Source organism: Seriola lalandi, unplaced genomic scaffold (genome assembly GCF_002814215.2).
Source record: "Seriola lalandi dorsalis isolate HSWRI2012SDOR001 ecotype SW California unplaced genomic scaffold, Sedor1 jcf7180002054358, whole genome shotgun sequence".
Lineage (NCBI taxonomy): Eukaryota > Metazoa > Chordata > Actinopteri > Carangiformes > Carangidae > Seriola > Seriola lalandi.
This window is the reverse complement of record NW_019524911.1, coordinates 283025-300228: the sequence shown is the minus strand read 5'-3', so window position 1 is coordinate 300228 and position 17204 is coordinate 283025. Positions and strand designations below refer to the sequence as shown.

The following is a 17204-nucleotide window of genomic DNA, read 5'->3' as shown; positions in this document are numbered from 1 at the left end:
GGGGGGGTTTCATGAGTGAAAGTCCGACCTCGACCACGTGACACACTGACATCAGCTCTTTGTTCTCTCCTCCGCCCTCTGATTGAAAGGGTATAGTCTCCGTGGTGGGGGGTTGTGGGGGGTTGTTTTTTTTAGACAGACCCGGCTCTCTTCTCGTTCTGATGAGATGGTCGGACGTCTCACTGTAATGTCTGAAATGCTCGGCTGCGCTTCAACATTTACAGTCAGGACAAAGTTAGTTGTTACTATATTTGACAGTTTTTTTTGTTAAGACTGTGTCCCCCGTTGCTTCTGTGTTGTCGGCTGTGTCGAGGCCAGAGATTATTTTCCACAGTAAAGTTCAATTTTTTGAGGAGACAAACACTGTTTTAATCTGGACAGAGGCTGAAACTGACAGGAAAAGATGTTCACACTGCACTTGAGCTGCTGAAATTTCAATAAAAACTGGAAAAATTTAGTAAAACTTGTAAAACTTTTGAGCAGTCGTGTACCTGACTGGCTTAATGTGGATGTAGGACTGGGCAGTATGTTTTACTGTTTCATACGGACAGATATCAGCAGAGACTCCAGACTCCAGGTTATGCTGAATTACAAATAGTTATTAAATACAAACTTTAGTTTGAATCTACGCCCTCCATCACCACCAATCTGCACAACCAGCCGTGATCAGCTCCTGTTTGCAGTGTAGCCATTCATTATTGATACCACATCCTGTTATATCCTGGAAGTAACGCTGAGCAATTTGTTTTTAATCAATATCACATCTGCACTCTTTCGTCTTAAAACTCTTGTAATAAAAGTAGACTTGAAACAATGAGTTGATTAGGTGAATGTTTGATCCACAAATAATAATCAGCAGCTATTTTGATAATTGTTTCCTAAATAGTTCAAAACTGAATATTTTTGGGTTTCAGACTGCAGGTCAGACGAAATGACATCTGAAGACATCACACTGAAGTTAAATCACATCATAGGGCTGCAACTAACGATTATTTTCATTATTGGTTGCGTCTGCAGATTACTATTTCAAATAACTTATGAATCGTTTGGGTTAAAAAATTGTGAAAAATTGCATCAGTGATAGAAAACAGAGAAAATGGAAAATTCTCACATTTGAGAAGCAGGACTTTGAGGATTTTCAGCATTTTTGCTTGAAAAACAACTGAAACTATGAATAAATTGTTAAAATAGTTTGTTGATCGACTGTTTGACTCATCTCTAAATCAAATCAATAAATTGGGTGATATAAATAATCATTATTTGCAGCGTTCTTACAGTGTGACTGTCAGCTGACATCCTGCATCTTTTCCTGTTGGTCCAGTACATCCAAACCAGTCAGACCAGTACTCTGTCCACACTGGGATCTGATGTGTGTTAGCATGTGTTAAACTGGGACACAGCTGGTTTGTGGTGTGTCTATCAGGGTTTATCTGTCTCTTGGGGGGGGGGGGGGGGGGTCCTCTCCTCCCAGCAGCCTCTGCTCTGTCCCTCCCCACCCCCAACAACATCCCTCTGTGTGTCAATTGTGACCCTCCGGGGGCTTAAAAAGCAGCAGACTGCTGTCTGATGGGCTGATTACGCTGCCCTGTCTGAATTCCTCACACGAAGGACATTTTACGTGTTTCAGCGTGTTTTATTATAAATAACTGAACTCTGTGGGAGGCGGGGCCTAAAGATGCTGATTATCAGTCACATTGATCCAATCAAGACGTGACATTTCATCGTCTTGAGGGTCTGAATGTCTGAGATGTTTCTCCGCCCCTGATGAGAACATAATTATTCACTGAGCTCATATCAGAGATAATGAGTCAAGTCTCAAGTCTGTTGTGGTTCAGTCTTAAAGTGACAGTTCGGGGTATTTGACGTAGGGTTGTGTGGCAACATCAAACGGCCCTTTGTGGTCTGTGACAAACATTTTATACTTTATGGTGTTTTACTGAGAAAAATATTAAATTCAAATTCAAAGAGGGTTTATTAACATGATGGTAGTCACGACATCATCATCAGAAGACAAATATTAACAGAGAGTAAATGGCACATTGATCATGATCAGTAGTTGCAGCTTTATTTGCCCGTTGTCAAAGACAGAGGAAGTTGTCAGGGAGCGGTTTCCAGTATTTTCTGACATTTTTGCAGACAGCTAATCAGATTAATTGATAATGAATATTATCGTTAGTTGCAGGCCTGCTCATTCTTATTGTCTGATGTTGATATCTTCCCGTTTACGTTATTATCACACTGGTCAGATGTGTTGGCTTCAGGACCAGCTTGAGCTGAACCAGCAGTTTCCTTTATTTCATATGAAATGTTTCTTAATAACCCGACAGACGGTTGTTCAGTATTAAACCGATGGTGTTTCCCTGCTGCTTTTTTTTAACACCCTCACAGTTTAATTTCCTCTTCGTTTCATCGCTTCCTCCTTATTGTGTTTGTGTGTTTCCTTCCTTCCTTCACACTCAGCAGACACACTCAGGGTTTGTGGGTCAGATCCTGATCCAGTCTCCCAGGTCTCTGCTGTGCTTCTGTGGGAGTTTGGGTAAAGTTTAAACTGGGACGACAACAAAGATGTCTCAGTTTAACAGACACTGCTGCTGTCAGTAACACTGAGGATGAGGAGGCTGTAGGACTGTACCTCACTGCATCTGACTTGGTTTGATGAAGAGGCGAAGGGCTTCAAATTCAAATCTCCATATTGCAATAAAAGTTTTATGAATCCTGAAGTCCATTAACGTGCTGCACTCTGCTGGTTCTCTGTGACTCCATCATCATGATCATGGGATGTGAAATGGTTGAGTTTTTATTTCATCCATCATGTTCTGTTAAACTTTAGTAAATATACAATTTAATATGATGTGGGTCACATTTTGTTTGTGTTGTGGTTGTGTCACGGCGACATGTATTGCTCCAGAGAAGAAGTAATATGCCAGTTGTAATTTACAGCTCTGAAAAAGGTCACATACTGATGGATGATTTGTTTTTATCGTTCGCCTCCTCTTACCGTCTCTCCTCTCTGTCCTCAGCTGATCTTCAGTAGCTCCATGTGACCTCGCTGCTTCTTCTAGCAGCAGTTCAGCCGACCTCTTCCCTTCCCCCTGCTCCATCTCTGCTGAGGAGGCGGCATGTCAGCGGCTCAGACCCAGAAGGAGAGCAGCGAGGCAGGCTGGGGCTGTCTGGAGGCTCTGGGTCTCAGTCAGAAGGAGCTGGTCCTGGCTGAGGCCCTGCAGATGGAGTACGACGCCCTCTCCAGACTCAAACAGGACAAGAGCAGTCCGGGAATCAGCCAGGCCGGATCTAGAGCTCCCACTCAGACCCGCTCCAAGACCCCAAATCCCTCCATCGAACGCCCCCGACCCAGCCCCAGCCAGCCCATTCCTGCCTCCACTGAGGGAAGCCTGCTGAGGGGCCTCTCTGGATCCGATTCCTCACTGAACCAGCCAGGAGGGTCCCAGTCTCCACATTCCATCCCAGCCAGGGCGCTCCCTCCTCAGGGAGGCTACGTCAAGGAGTCCCTGTACATCCTGGACAGTCCAGAGGTCAGCAAGTTCAGAGACTATTCAGGTTCCAGCCTCGGGGACTCACTTGGATCTGGATCAGGGTTTCTTTCCAAAGGATTCCCCTCTCTTCCAGATGACGTCCCTCCCGCCATCCCACCAAGAAACCCTATCCCTCCATCGTCAGGGTCAGAGAACCCCTTCCTGCCCCCTCGAGGGTCCACCGCTCCCCGAGACGTGAACCTGTTCACGCCCGAAGTGGATCAGCCCAAAGTGACCTCTGGAGAGCTGAACTACGACAACATCAACGACTCTTTGTCCAGACTCAACGGGAGCAGGCAGGGGGGGCCTCGAGGCCGGAGGGCCAACGGGGACCAATCAGGGAAGCCTGTGGCTCGAAGTAAGACCCTCCCCCCTCAGGTGCCGCCCAGGACGTATGTACCTGTTCCCAAGAGCAACAAGAACCAGCGGCGGGTGTCTGCAGACCCGGTAAGAACCTGTGGTGCTGCGTTTACTGGAGTTGCAACAATAAGTTGATCGACAGAAAAAAGTATTTGTTTTGATCATTAAATCATTTCTTTCTCTGACGTGACAGTGAATATCTTTGGGATCTAGACGGTTGGTCAGACACAAGATCTGTCATAAAATAACAAGTCAAAAAATAGAAAAACTAATTTCAGTTAGTCAGATGTGTAGATCTCTATTGTCTCTAAAACATGAATCACCGGCAAAAGGATTTACTTTAAATCAGATGGATGTCAGTTTCATGTCTGTGTCAGAGAGAGAGAGAGACAGAGAGCGAGAGAGAGAGAGAGAGAGAGAGAGAGAGAGAGAGAGAGAGAGAGAGAGAGAGAGAGAGAGAGAGAGAGAGAGAGGGGTCGAGGAGTTGCTATAGCCTAACTTAGCATAAAGACTGCTGCCTGATTTACATTGTTTGTATCAACTGATTTCAGTGCAGTCGCTCATCAGTTTAAAGACAAGTATGTTGTTGTCAGGGCTGCTTCTAAATGATTATATTCTATTATATGTTAAATATTTTATTATTATTTCTGGAATTCTTTTGTTTAGTTTTTTTTTCATTTTGGCACCAATCTAATATCTGAATACTGATAATAAAAAGATCCATTTTAGATACTTTTAGTAATATAATCAGGTTTAAAAGAAAGAAAGAAAAGAAAAACAGATTTTTTATATATATATATATATATATATATAGATGCTATATTTTTAAAACTATTTTCAATTTAAATCTAAACTAAACTAAATAAGACAAATATGTCATTGCACGCAAATATGTCAGACAGCAACTTTGTCAACAGCAAAGACGATCTATGATTCTGATTTGAATCAGGATCCGATCCAAGAAGAAGTCATGACGAACAAATCAGCTTCAGTTTTTGATAATTAACACCTCGTGACTTTAGTCTGCAGTCAGAGAACTGAGGTTCAGTTTCCAGCTGTGTTACATTTACGTGTATTTGTCCTTATTTGTTTAAAGTAAACACTATGAAATCATTTCCTCACATTTCATGGTTGATTGTTGAAACTTATCACGTCCACAGTTTGACAGTGATTAGCCTTGTGTCAGCAGCAGTCAGACCGGTTTAACCAGCTATAATCTAAAACCATGATGGTGAGATTAACGGCACCCACAACACTGGTCGACAGGCAGGAGACTCAATGTCACACAGCTTTGAAAACGCTTTTTTACTATTATTATTGCCCCAATCCTAATGCATACGTTCACGAAATCGAGTAAATGCACATCACAGAAACGACTGTGCCCAACATAACTGTTCTGCTGTGGAGCGACATTCAACCTCCAGGGTGAACCGAACAACACGTATGAATATATTCTCGTTTATGGCCAGTGTAAACAGGAAGTGGCTGCGTGGCATCGTGGAGATGATCCAGCAGCATCTGTCACACTCGAGGCTGTTTTTCCTCATCTGCTATCTTTGCACTCTGGGTCTATGTTTGGCGGAGCAGCTCGCGTCTCTGAAGCCTCTGAATTTCACTGCGAATTTATAAATCATCTCTTTTTGTAATTGAGTTAAAACAAATTTTTGATGATGCATTTCATTTGTTTTTGATTTTGTCTTCATACGTAACAGCAAGTCTAGTTATTCATGTTTGTAGTCAGAGGGAGAGATGAACTGTGATGGAGGGATGTAGACTGTTTCCATGTCCTCCTCCTCTGGCTTTATAAATATAATGAAGAGCAGCAGACAGTCCCAAACTGCTGAGCTGCAGATAAATTCATTATTTCATGACAAAATCTGCATCGCTCCAGGTTAATGACGAGATCGGCTGCACTGACAGAGAAAGTTAGAAGCAAAAAAAGGGTTTTTCATATTCAAATACAGCTACAAAACATCTAGTTTACTCATATTAAAGTGTTTCTCTGGCAGAAAAGCTCACAGCTACACTGATGTATTGTTTTCATAATTCCTGTGCTTCAGTGATAAGCTGCTCAGAGCTCATCTGCCTCCTGCTGCTGCCTCACGTTTCCTCACTGACGTTGTCTGTGTCTGTCGGTCCTGAACAGTGACATGACACGGATAAAAAAATTTCCTTTCGCAGGTGAAACATCGAATTAAAGCAGCGTCCATGTTTTTCTACCTGTTTCTGCTCCGGTGAACCTGCGGAAAAAACTCACACACGTGTAACCATGGCGACGGTTTCACAGATCTTTGTCGCCAACACACACTTGTGCTGTCCAAATAATAATAAGGATGTGCAGCTTTTTTTTGTCTCTATTTCATTTTAAAATAAGCAAACATCAGCACTTCAGCAAAAACCTGCATTCTGTACTTATACTGGATCTGCTGAAAGCAACTGTCACTGTCCTCTGATTGGTCGGCTCTGTGTGTGTGATTGACAGGTGTCTCTGCGCTCCAGGATGAATGGATTTGGATATGAACTGTTCCAGGTGTCGGAGGAGCGAGACGAGGAGGTGGCAGCTTTCTGTCACATGCTGGACGTGTGAGTAACACACACACACACACACACGCATACACACATACACACACACACACACACACACACACACACACACACACACACAAACATACACACATACACACACACACACACACATCTGACAGTAACTCTGCATTGGTCTCAGTAAATCTCTCTCTCTCTCTCTCTCTCTCTCTGTGTTCTCAGTTTACGTTCGGCGTACCCGTCCAGCGACCAGTCGAAGAACGCCGGCTTCGTTTGGTCGCCTTCAGTCGGTCATGAGGAGCTTCATCAGGGTCTGGGGGTCAGCGTAAAGGTCACAGTCATCAGTGAACACTTCAGAGAACCACTCACCTTTACCTGTGATGGTAAGACACTGGGAGGATCGGACTGTGGGGCGTGTCACAGTCCGACGTTTTCACTGATATTAAAGTTCTTTATTGGACTGAAGACAAAAATGAACTTACACTTCCAGTTACTCACCACAGTGCTGCTGCTCACTGTCAAAATAAGAGTCTAAATAAGTGGTAGTGTATGTGCTTGGAGCAATGACGGGGCAGAAAGTCAAAATATGTTGAGAAAATAAAACTATTATAAGAATAGAATCATGAATTTGCAAGAACATTGTCAGTATTTCTTGAATAAAATTGTACATTTTGGAAAAAAAATCATAATTTTAGAAGAACAGAGTCATAATGCAACATCCGATCTGTGATAATAAACTCTCTCTGTCTGTTTCTTTCAGGCTCGTCCACGGTAGATCTGCTGATCTATCAGACTCTGTGTTACGCTCAGGACGATCTGGATCACCTGAACGTGGACGATTACCTGCTGAAGGTCTGCGGACACGACGAGTTCTTCAACAAGTAAGACCCTTTAAACCTCAAACCTTCAGAGTCCCTGAGCCAGGTCTGAACAGAGCAGCGTCGTCATTCCCGCAGCTTCAGAAGATCAACTCTTATAACATGCAGATGAAGGTTACTTTCAGTCAGACAGTAATGTAGGAGATCGCAGCTGCAGTAGTTGTGTTAAACTGGGACGTACAAACCTCCAGGTGGCATCTACTCTGATTATCTGAACCGATCGATCACATCACTGAGCTAAACAAACAAAAAAAGAGCTGATAGCAGCTGTTTGTAGATTTCTGGGCCTGAAAACACAAACAGAGGACGTTATTTAGTTTTAATCAGATTCTTCTGTCTGTGCTGAAACCAGTTATGAAACTGGATTTCTGAATTTCTCTACTTCACTTAGTTTGAATCATCTGCTTCTCACAGTCCACATCTGTATGAGTCAATGTCCATAATGCTGACAGCCTTGCAGATGGTGCAGATATTTTATTATTTTCATGCAGCTGTTTTGCACACAAAGACATAAACATATGGTGTTTCAGTCCAATGCTTCAAAGATTTTTATTTTTTTTTAGCAATTCCTCCTCCTTTGTTTTCATTTCTAGTCTTCCTACTGTTAGATAAAATATTTAAATATATAACGGAGCCTTCATCACTTGATTGATAGGTATGGATGACATGTTTTGTCAGTCAGTTGTTGTTGTCGCCTCTCATCATGTCTGTGACTCAGAGTAAAACTCAGCTCTGTCTGCGGCTCAGATGGAAACCCCCCCGTCTGTATCTGTGGGTTGTCTCTTTTTATTTTTCTTGCTTGAATGGCACATTTTCTTCATTTCAAGAAGCCAGTTTCACAACCTATTAGTTTAATAACCAAACTGCACTGTCAGTTGTTCCTGTGGAGCTGCTGCTGGACACTTGTCACGACACTATAGACACTTACAACGTGGTAAACTTTTAAAATTAAAGAATTAATGACGTTTTTTGAGTTGTTCGCCTAAAATTTGCATTTTTTTATCCAATAAAAGTCGAGTAAAATTAAACTAAATGTCTAAAGAGTGGTGAACTTCCTCCAAAGCATTATGGGCGCTGCAGTTCAAAAACTGCATGATCGTCGGCTGAATAAAAGTAAGACAACAATAATAATAATAACAACAGTGACAAAATTCATTAATATAAACTTTTATCACATCGGACTTTCAACGTCTCATCAACATAGCTCTTATATTCTTTCACCGCCGACACTCCCCTCTGTCCACGTGGCGACGCCTGTACAGACAAAAAACCATCTAAGAATGCAACAGGAATCAGATCAGATCAACCTTTTAACATTTTGGGGCAGTTTCCTTTAATGTCAAATGCAAAAAAACAAAAACAAAAAACAGAAACAAACTTTTATATTTTGGACAATCTGCACAAAAGCCAGAAAGAAAATGTAAATTATGTTATATTATTTTATTTTATTTTATTTTATTTTAGATTAGATTAATAACCTGGTTTAAAATCACTTTTATTTGTTTATGATGGAGACTTCATCTTGCATGTTTGATAAATATTGCATACAAATAGATTTTGTACATAATATAATATTGTTGTTTCTTCTCTTAAAAACAACACTGTACAGTGTCATCTAATATTTATTTGATTGATTTTTAAAATGAATAATCTTTTTAGGAGACTGAAAATATAGATTAAATGTGTTTTTTTTCTACCGATGAGTTGGCAGTAATTTTCTCAGCCCTGATTCTTGCCTGCAGGCTGCAGGTTCTTCTGCCTGTCAGAGAGTTGAGTGGAGACTCAGATGCTCATTATAATTTGTATTACCTGACAGTCAGGAGATTGTATTTAGAGACATTTCAGTGAGTAAATCGGAGGGAAACTGTAGAAGTGAGGAAGACGTGTCCCACCCATCAGCTGGTCAAGGCGGAAAACACCAGAGTAGTAAAACAACAGTAACACTGATCTGTGGTCTGTGGTGCAGGCTCATAATAACAGAGTGCAGCTGAGCTGTGGCTGCTGCTAAACCAGCAACACTACGGCTCATACAACACCCACACACATATTTGTCTTTCTCCACTTGTGAGGACCCTCAGTGACATGATGGATTCCCGAACCTCTAAGGCCAAAACCTAAACCTGATTCTAATGCGAAACTTAAAACCGAGTCCGAACCGTGAAGCAGTCATGTGAAGGTGAGAGCACCAGACAGCACGTCCTCACAAAGATTTAAGACGAGCACAGATCTACACACACCAGCTGCAGCTCTACCCACGTCTGATATTAATAAATGAATCCCCAGAGAAGAGCTGCTGTACTGTAGATTGTGTGTGTGTGTGTGTGTGTGTGTGTGCGTGTGTGTGTGTGTGCGTGTGTGTGTGTGTGTGTGTGTGTGTCCTGTGGAAGTGTGTTTCAGTCTGATAACCTGTAGCTGTGAGAGGACGACTGAACTTCCTGCACTGAAACAATACCTGTGAAAACTGTTTATTATCTGATTCCTACAGCAACGAGCGGCTCTGTTTGCGCTGCTGATGTCTGTCTGTCCAACACTTGTCCAACACTGTCTTTGTCTGTCAACTACGGCGGCCCCCGAAGGACAAAAACTAAAATCCTCCTCCTCATAGTCCTAACTGAATCAGATGTGAACACACAGGCATGAAACGCATTTTGATATGATTCAGTGTGACTTCCACCAGGATGTCATCGTCTGTGATGTCCATCCAGAATAAACCTCCCCTTAAAAACCAGAGAAAAGACTTGTTGAGACGTGCTAATAAACACGTGTTTACGAGACCTCCTTGTTTACTGACTTGTAACTTCTATCAGTTGTTCAGTTCTGCTTTTTTCAGAAGGAGCTTCAGGGATTGTTTGAAACTTTTACTGAAGGTGTTTTCACACACCACAGAGCTGTGAATCTGCAGAGCAGAAGACATGTGTGTTGCTTGTTGTATACAATAATCACAATATTGACTCCAAATCTCTCTGTCTCTGTCTCTGTATCTTTCTCTGTCTCTGTCTCTGTCTCTGTCTCTGTCTCTGTCTCTGTCTCTTTCTCTGTCTCTTTCTCTGTCTCTGTCTCTGTCTCTGTCTCTGTCTCTTTCTCTGTCTCTGTTTTTCTGTCTCTGTCTCTTTCTCTGTCTCTGTCTCTGTCTCTGTCTCTGTTTTTCTTTCTCTTTCTCTTTCTCTGTCTCTTTCTCTGTCTCTGTTTTTCTGTCTCTGTCTCTGTTTCTGTCTCTTTCTCTGTCTCTGTCTCTGTCTCTGTCTCTGTCTCTGTCTCTCTCAGCTCTCAGACTCTGGCCGGTTTGGAGTTTGTTCAGCAGTGTCTGAAGTTCGACTGGGACGTCCGACTTTTTCTCACCAAGAGATCAGACATCAAAACAGAGCTGTCCCGCACGGTCTGCACACACACACACACACACACACACACACACACACACACACACACACACACACACCTTAGCATCCTAGATTTAGTGTATTATTGTTGAATTGCGCACAGTCCGAGGATGTGCACAATTCAACAATAATACAGTAAATCTACAGCTGATGTTTTTGTTTTCAGCTGAGACAAGTAGTGAACGCTGCACTTTTAAGGTGATACGTTGAACTTGTTGTCAAACAGTTTCTTATTTCCATACTCGGTAGTTACAGAACAGCGCAATGATTCATGTGGAGTGGTGTTTGTGTCCACATTCCCTTTATTCCCTTTTAGCTCTGTTTTTGGTCTCCATCAGCTCCTGAGGGAAATATCTGGCTCTGCTAAATTCTCCACTATGTTCACCAGCTGCTCTCTAACCGCATGTGTCTGCTGTTTGCTGCTGAGCAGGTAGTGGACAGTGGCTTTTTACAGCTGCTTCTCTGAAAACATCTGCTGACCAGAACAGTAAAGTTGTTGTTCGGACGGATAAACAATGAGCTGAAACTCTTTATAAAGCTCTGTAAAGTCGAGTGGAGCTGCAGATTCAGCTGTAGATCCTCTGTAGGTTCGTCACCGCCAAACTGACCAATCACAGTCTCCCTGTGGATGTGGAGTTCGTTCGAGGGGGCGAACATCAGTTATGATGAACATGCCTCAGCTCTAAACCTACACAGTTTCCCGTTAACACACAAACAGAAACATGGTTTAACACAAACAGGAAGCCTGAATATACACCGTGCACAGACGTACATACACACATCCCATCGGTGTTGTTATCAGGTCTCATTAGTTCAAACACAACACACAAGTTCTACCCACTGAAGGATCAGATATGTTTGTCTTTCAGTCATGTTTCCTGGTCTCCAGCTCTGTGGTAAAGGTTTGTCAGAGGTTTTGTAAGATGGTGGGTTCAGGTTAAAAGAAAATATCGCAGTCTGTTTTTTGGAAGAAGGGAAGCGAAAGTGTTCTCTGGTGTCAAAGTCCCATAGAACAAACAAAACAGCATTTTGACAAGTTCTTGTTTCTTCAGTCTGAGGTATGTGAAGTCTGACACCTGCAGGTGAAAAGCGGGTACTGAGGAGGCCTTTCTGCTCTTGGCTCGTCTTTGGTACCAGATGATGTCACCATCTGTCCTCTGTAGCTGATGACATGACCTGGCACCGAAGACCAGCCAACAGCAGAGCCGGTTCAATAATCTGGTTTTGATCATTAGAAGTGAGAGTTGTTGATTTTTAAACAGGAGTCTGGTGCAGGACAGAAAGTTTCTCAATACAGTGAAAACCAGTCAAAGACAGAAATGCAGATTTGTAAATGTGGCATTTTTTAAAATCTTCTGACAGAAAGAAGACGATGAGACGGCGTCCACCATGAACCACAGCATCCTGCTGCAGGAGCGTCCAATCAAACAGACTGTCACCAGGTGAGGGGCGGGGCCAGTACATTAATAGAGAGGTTGAACTGGGAAAACTGTCGGCTGTTATTTTAGTGTCGTGTCATGTTTATTATTTCCATGTTTTTCAGGGAGGCTCTGACTCTACTGTTGGACACTTTTCATAATGAAGCAGAGTGCTTCCTGCTGTCAGAGGTAACACACACACACACACACACACACACACACACACACACACACACTGTTCTCACTGTTCAACATGTCCCCACTTTGTCCTCGTTTTCCAAAAATGTCCTCACTTTAAATCAAACCACATTTCTTTTTCTTCTTCTTATTCAAGGTGGAGCTGCCGCTGCACGTTGAGCGTCTCGTCCAATCGGTGAAGGCGCTCTGCAGTTCGTTAGCTGCCGTGGAAACGCCCGATGTGACCTCTGCCCTCAACCAGCTCCCAGCATGCCCCTGTCGCCTGCAGCCCAAGGTCCTGAAGGTGAGAGACGCCGACAGTCGTGTGTCCGTCAGGCAGACGAGTTGGTGACTGTCTCAGTTTGTTCACTCTCATCATCTTTTCTCTGTCCGTCCTCCCAGGATGCTTCAGTGCTGGCTGTCAGAGAGAACAGAGGTATGTACCAGCAGCAAACACAACTTCTCTCTGAAATAACATAAATAAAAATAAAATTTCTTCTGTCTTCTTCTCTGAATCAGTTTGAACATCAGAAGTTTATAAAACAAAAATGAAAAAAAATGTGTTTGACCCCTGACGCTTTTTACGATCTTGTTGTTTCACAGAGAAAGTGGTGGAGAAGTTGACGGCAGCCATCTTGGATCTGGTGGAGCTTTACTGCAGCACGTTTAACGCCAACTTCCACACAACACCGCAGAGTCACTGCTGCACGGCGCCGGTGCAAGAGGCCGGCCTCGTCACCAACGTGCTGTCCTTCACCGTGTACGCCGCCCACAGGATCCCCATCACCTGGGCCGCCAGGTACAACCACACAAACACACGCGACCAGGTGTCGGCACATACACCTGTATCTAAAAGCCCGTTCACCTCTACTTCTCTTGAACTCTGTCACTTTTACTTTTTGTCACCTCAGAGATCTGACGAGGTCGGACTCGTCTGAAATGAATAATGAGTCAAACCGTCTGTCAAACGTCTGTGTTTGTCTCAGTGAATCTGCTGTAACAACATCAGAGCATCACTTTAAACACATGTGGACAGACGTGTTACACAGCTTGTGTATGGACGGTCCTGCCAGCGCCCCCCACAGGCCGCAGAGGCCATCACAGCCTCAGTGTGAACAAACGGACTGATGACTCAGCTGTTCTCAGACCAGCACAGAGACTCTGTGTGATCCTGCAACAAAAGCAGCTCAAACTGAGAGCTGCTTGCTGCCGCCCCTCCCCCACTGACACACACACACAAACACACACACACACACACACACACACACACACGTAGGGTTTTACTCTGACAAAGGGCTGACTGCCTGGGAACCAGACCTGACCTTTGACCTCTGAGAGAAGGCAGGACTGGCCGCTTCGCCTGACACCTGGCTGTCAGCAGCACACACCATCTGTGTGTGTGTGTGTGTGTGTGTGTGTGTGTGTGTGTGTGTGTGTGTGAGTGTGTGTGTGAGTGTGTGTGTGAGTGTGTGTGTGAGTGTGAGTGTGAGTGTGAGTGTGAGTGTGAGAGAGAGAGAGAGAGAGAGAGAGAGAGAGGGAAATTGGATCATTTCAGAAACACAGACAGAATCTGAGGTGATTTGTGTGGAAACAGATTAAAATGTTCTGTCACAGCAGCTGTGAACTGACTCTGCAGCTGATGAATCTAGCGCTGATGACGGAGACATGGCGTCATGTGAGAGAGCCGGCCGGAGAGAGTAACAGTCACTGTCAACACTGATTGATCTGCACGTTCGTTTCTCTGTTAATCTATTGATAATCCGTTCTACGACACGGACCTCTCACACTGGAGAAGTTGAAACAGGATGTTTTGCAATTTCTTATAAAATGATGTAATTATCAAAATAGAAAAATAGAACTGACTTTCTCTTGACCAGCTACATCAGTATAGTTTATCTCTCACCATGAATGAAAACCTCCCTCATAGAGTAATCATAGTTGACGTGGAGTGTAACTCCACTCCCCTCACTTTTATAGTTTCAGATTAAAGTTGTAATCTCAGTAAGGTGTGCTCTGACTGTGCAGTTGCTAAATCAAACATGTTGACTGACTCATCTGTGCCACCGCAGTCAGAACATTTGACTGCAGTGGTTTTTGCCCTGGGTCTCGCCTCGCAGGCCGCACTCTGCTCACAGCCTCTGCACTTCCTGGTGAAGCTTGTCGTGAGAGCTGTTTTGCAGACGAGGACGTAGGTTTTTGTTTCAGATTAGAGGCGCCGCGTTGCCTTCAGGTTTCATGTCGCCCTCACAATGTTCGCCAACAGAAAATACAACATTTCAGAAAATACTCAAATTTCCCTGAAGCCCCTGAAGACATATTCAGATCTCAGAAATGTCTGTAGCGCCTCCTGGAGGCCGCCTGGTCTGACTGTAACAGCTGGATCCCGACAGGAGGAGGAGCTGCTCCTCCTCAGCAGCGCGTTTGTTGGCTCTTTAACTGTTTCTGGACTCAACACCCAGATTAAAGAGCCTCTGATGGACTGTGAAACTAAACTCTGCCAGTTTAAAATACTTTTCATTTGACTCACTCAGATGTTTCCAGTTTCCTCTGCAGCTTCTGTCTCTTCACATCCCTCACTCCTTTTTACACTGAGCTCAGAGTCACAGAGACTGTATGAAGACGGGAGTTAGAAATGAGTTCAGCCTTGGAGGATAAAACTTCTTCATGTGTGCAGTTTTTCAATGTAATAAAGGGCAGATCATTTTACTGTTAAACAACACTAAAGATGATTTTATCCACAGTTTATTTTGAGTTCAATATTCATCAGCAACACAAGCTTTAACTGCTGCTTTCTTTTTCTTTGTCGCCACAGCAGCAGCTCAACAAACTCAGACTAACTGATAGCCTAAAATGAAGGGAAGAGAAAACAAAGTGAAGTTTTTACTGTTTTTAATATTTTGTAGCTTAATGGATGAATTGAAAGCAGAATCAGCTGAATAATGGATAATGAAAGTTGCAGCTGACCGACCCTGCAAAGATTTGGGGAGAGTACTCAGATCCTTTATATATCATAGATCGTTCAGTCCTTCCAAAGGGTCACCAGATAAATCTGAGGGGTCGTCACATGATTCATGGCAGAGCAAAGAAGAAAAACCAAAGCTCTGATTCACTGATCTGGATTCAGCTTTTAGACTTTTCTCTGATCTTCGCTGCTTTCTGGACTTAAATGAAACCATGTGAGAAGTTTAGAGGAGAAATGTCTCTGTGATGGAAATGAAAACAGCTAGAGCTGAAACGAGTAGTTGATTAATCCATTAGTTGATCGACAGGAAATGAACCTGCGTATATTTTAACAATCAGTTCTTTGAAGTTATTTTGAAGAAAGATACCAAGACTTCACTTGTTCCAGCTTCTCTGTGTGAAAATCTGCTGAGTCACAGTTTGAGAAACTGTAATGAGCATTTTTCCTTTTTGTTCATGAGAGAAGGTCTGAATGACACACTGACCTTCTTGTCAGAGGTCACAGATATTTAACCACCGGTTTAAACTTTAATATTCATCATATTTTATAAACGTATGTGTTTTATATGTAAAATGTCCGTCTCCAAAGTCACTGCAGCTGTCGGATGAATGTGCTGCAGTAGAAGAATAAATAGTTTTATTGTCGTGTACAAACTGCAGGACGTCTGTTCAGCTTCACACTGCGTTTGAATTTTTTGCAAAATATGTTAAAACTATGTTTGGATGGAAAATGAGCAGGAGTCTGTGAGGTCAGCAGAAACACACCTGTCGGTCAGCTGCGACAGCTGCAGGTCAACAAACCAATCAGAGTGAAGAAAATCAGCAGCTGATCAGGTTTTGTTGTTACTTTGATTTTTTAAAAATAAATCTCTGACCTCATTTATGACATCATGTCCCTGCTCTCTGATTGGTCAGTTACGAGGGTTTCTTCCTATCCTGCTCTCTGACTCATGGAGGGGAGGAGCTCTGCGCGCCGCAGCACACCAGCAAGCAGTCGGTCAGCAAATACCTGTTCCACCTGGTGGTGTGGGACCAGAGGTATGTAATCCACCTGAGTTTCACTGAACGCTCACCTGAGTCTCACCTGAGTCCCACTGAACTCTCACCTGAGACCAGAGCGCTAACATTCAGTAAAGCTAATTTTAATGCACACTAATAGCCAAAAGTATGTGGACACAGAATTGCATCCAATAGATAAAAAATTGTAACACAGGTACAGCTGCACTACATGGCCAAAAGTATGTGGACACTCCCATACCTGATGCATGTGATGTCTATGAGATAACGTTTGGATTTTCACCAGATCTTTAAATACCCCTCCACAGGGTGTGTTTCCCGGTGCAGATCAACCAGCTGCCCAGAGAGTCTCAGCTGACCGTGACTCTGTTTGCCAGCTCTCTGCCCCCCCCCGGAGGAGCTGAGGACAAGGGGAAACAGCGTCGCAGCATCGAGGCTCTGGGCTGGGTCACCATGCCGCTCTTCAACTTCAGACAGTGAGTCACATGATGCTCCCAACCAGGAAGTCACTGCTCCCGGCTAACAAATAGTCCGACCCACATGTGACCTATGGATGTTGTTTCCCTTGGACAGAGTCAGGCTAGCTGTTTCCCCCTGTGTCCAGTCTTTATGCTAAGCTAAGCTAGCCGTTTGCCCCTGTGTCTCATGCTTATGCTAAGCTAAGCTAGCCGTTCCCCTTGTACAGACATGACAGTGGTATCAGTCTGAACGTCTGATTCTCAGAGAGGAAGACAAGAAGAGGATTCACCAAAATGTTGAACGCCCCATCCCACCCACTTCATCACACACACACACACACACACACACACACACACTCGTACACACACATCCTCCCTCCATCAGGTCCCAGTTGAGCCTTTGTGATATCATTTCCTTCACAGCAGCAGGAAGTGTGGACTGATGCTGATGGGAGTGTGTTCATTGTGTCTGCTGACTGCC

At 43.6% G+C, this 17204-nt stretch overlaps 1 protein-coding gene across 1 annotated transcript in view; it reads left to right on the top strand.

Annotated features, from left to right (window-relative positions):
- Window positions 1–17204, top strand: part of pik3c2b (phosphatidylinositol-4-phosphate 3-kinase, catalytic subunit type 2 beta) — a 40480-nt gene that overhangs the window by 5778 nt on the left and 17498 nt on the right. Inside the window, exons 2-13 of the mRNA XM_023408255.2 lie at window positions 3021–3980; window positions 6376–6476; window positions 6660–6820; window positions 7198–7318; window positions 10580–10691; window positions 12055–12134; window positions 12236–12299; window positions 12445–12591; window positions 12690–12723; window positions 12891–13086; window positions 16164–16286; window positions 16574–16741. Coding sequence (XP_023264023.1) covers window positions 3120–3980; window positions 6376–6476; window positions 6660–6820; window positions 7198–7318; window positions 10580–10691; window positions 12055–12134; window positions 12236–12299; window positions 12445–12591; window positions 12690–12723; window positions 12891–13086; window positions 16164–16286; window positions 16574–16741 — 2168 coding nt within the window. The 5' untranslated portion in view covers window positions 3021–3119. The remainder of the gene's footprint in view (window positions 1–3020; window positions 3981–6375; window positions 6477–6659; window positions 6821–7197; window positions 7319–10579; window positions 10692–12054; window positions 12135–12235; window positions 12300–12444; window positions 12592–12689; window positions 12724–12890; window positions 13087–16163; window positions 16287–16573; window positions 16742–17204) is intronic.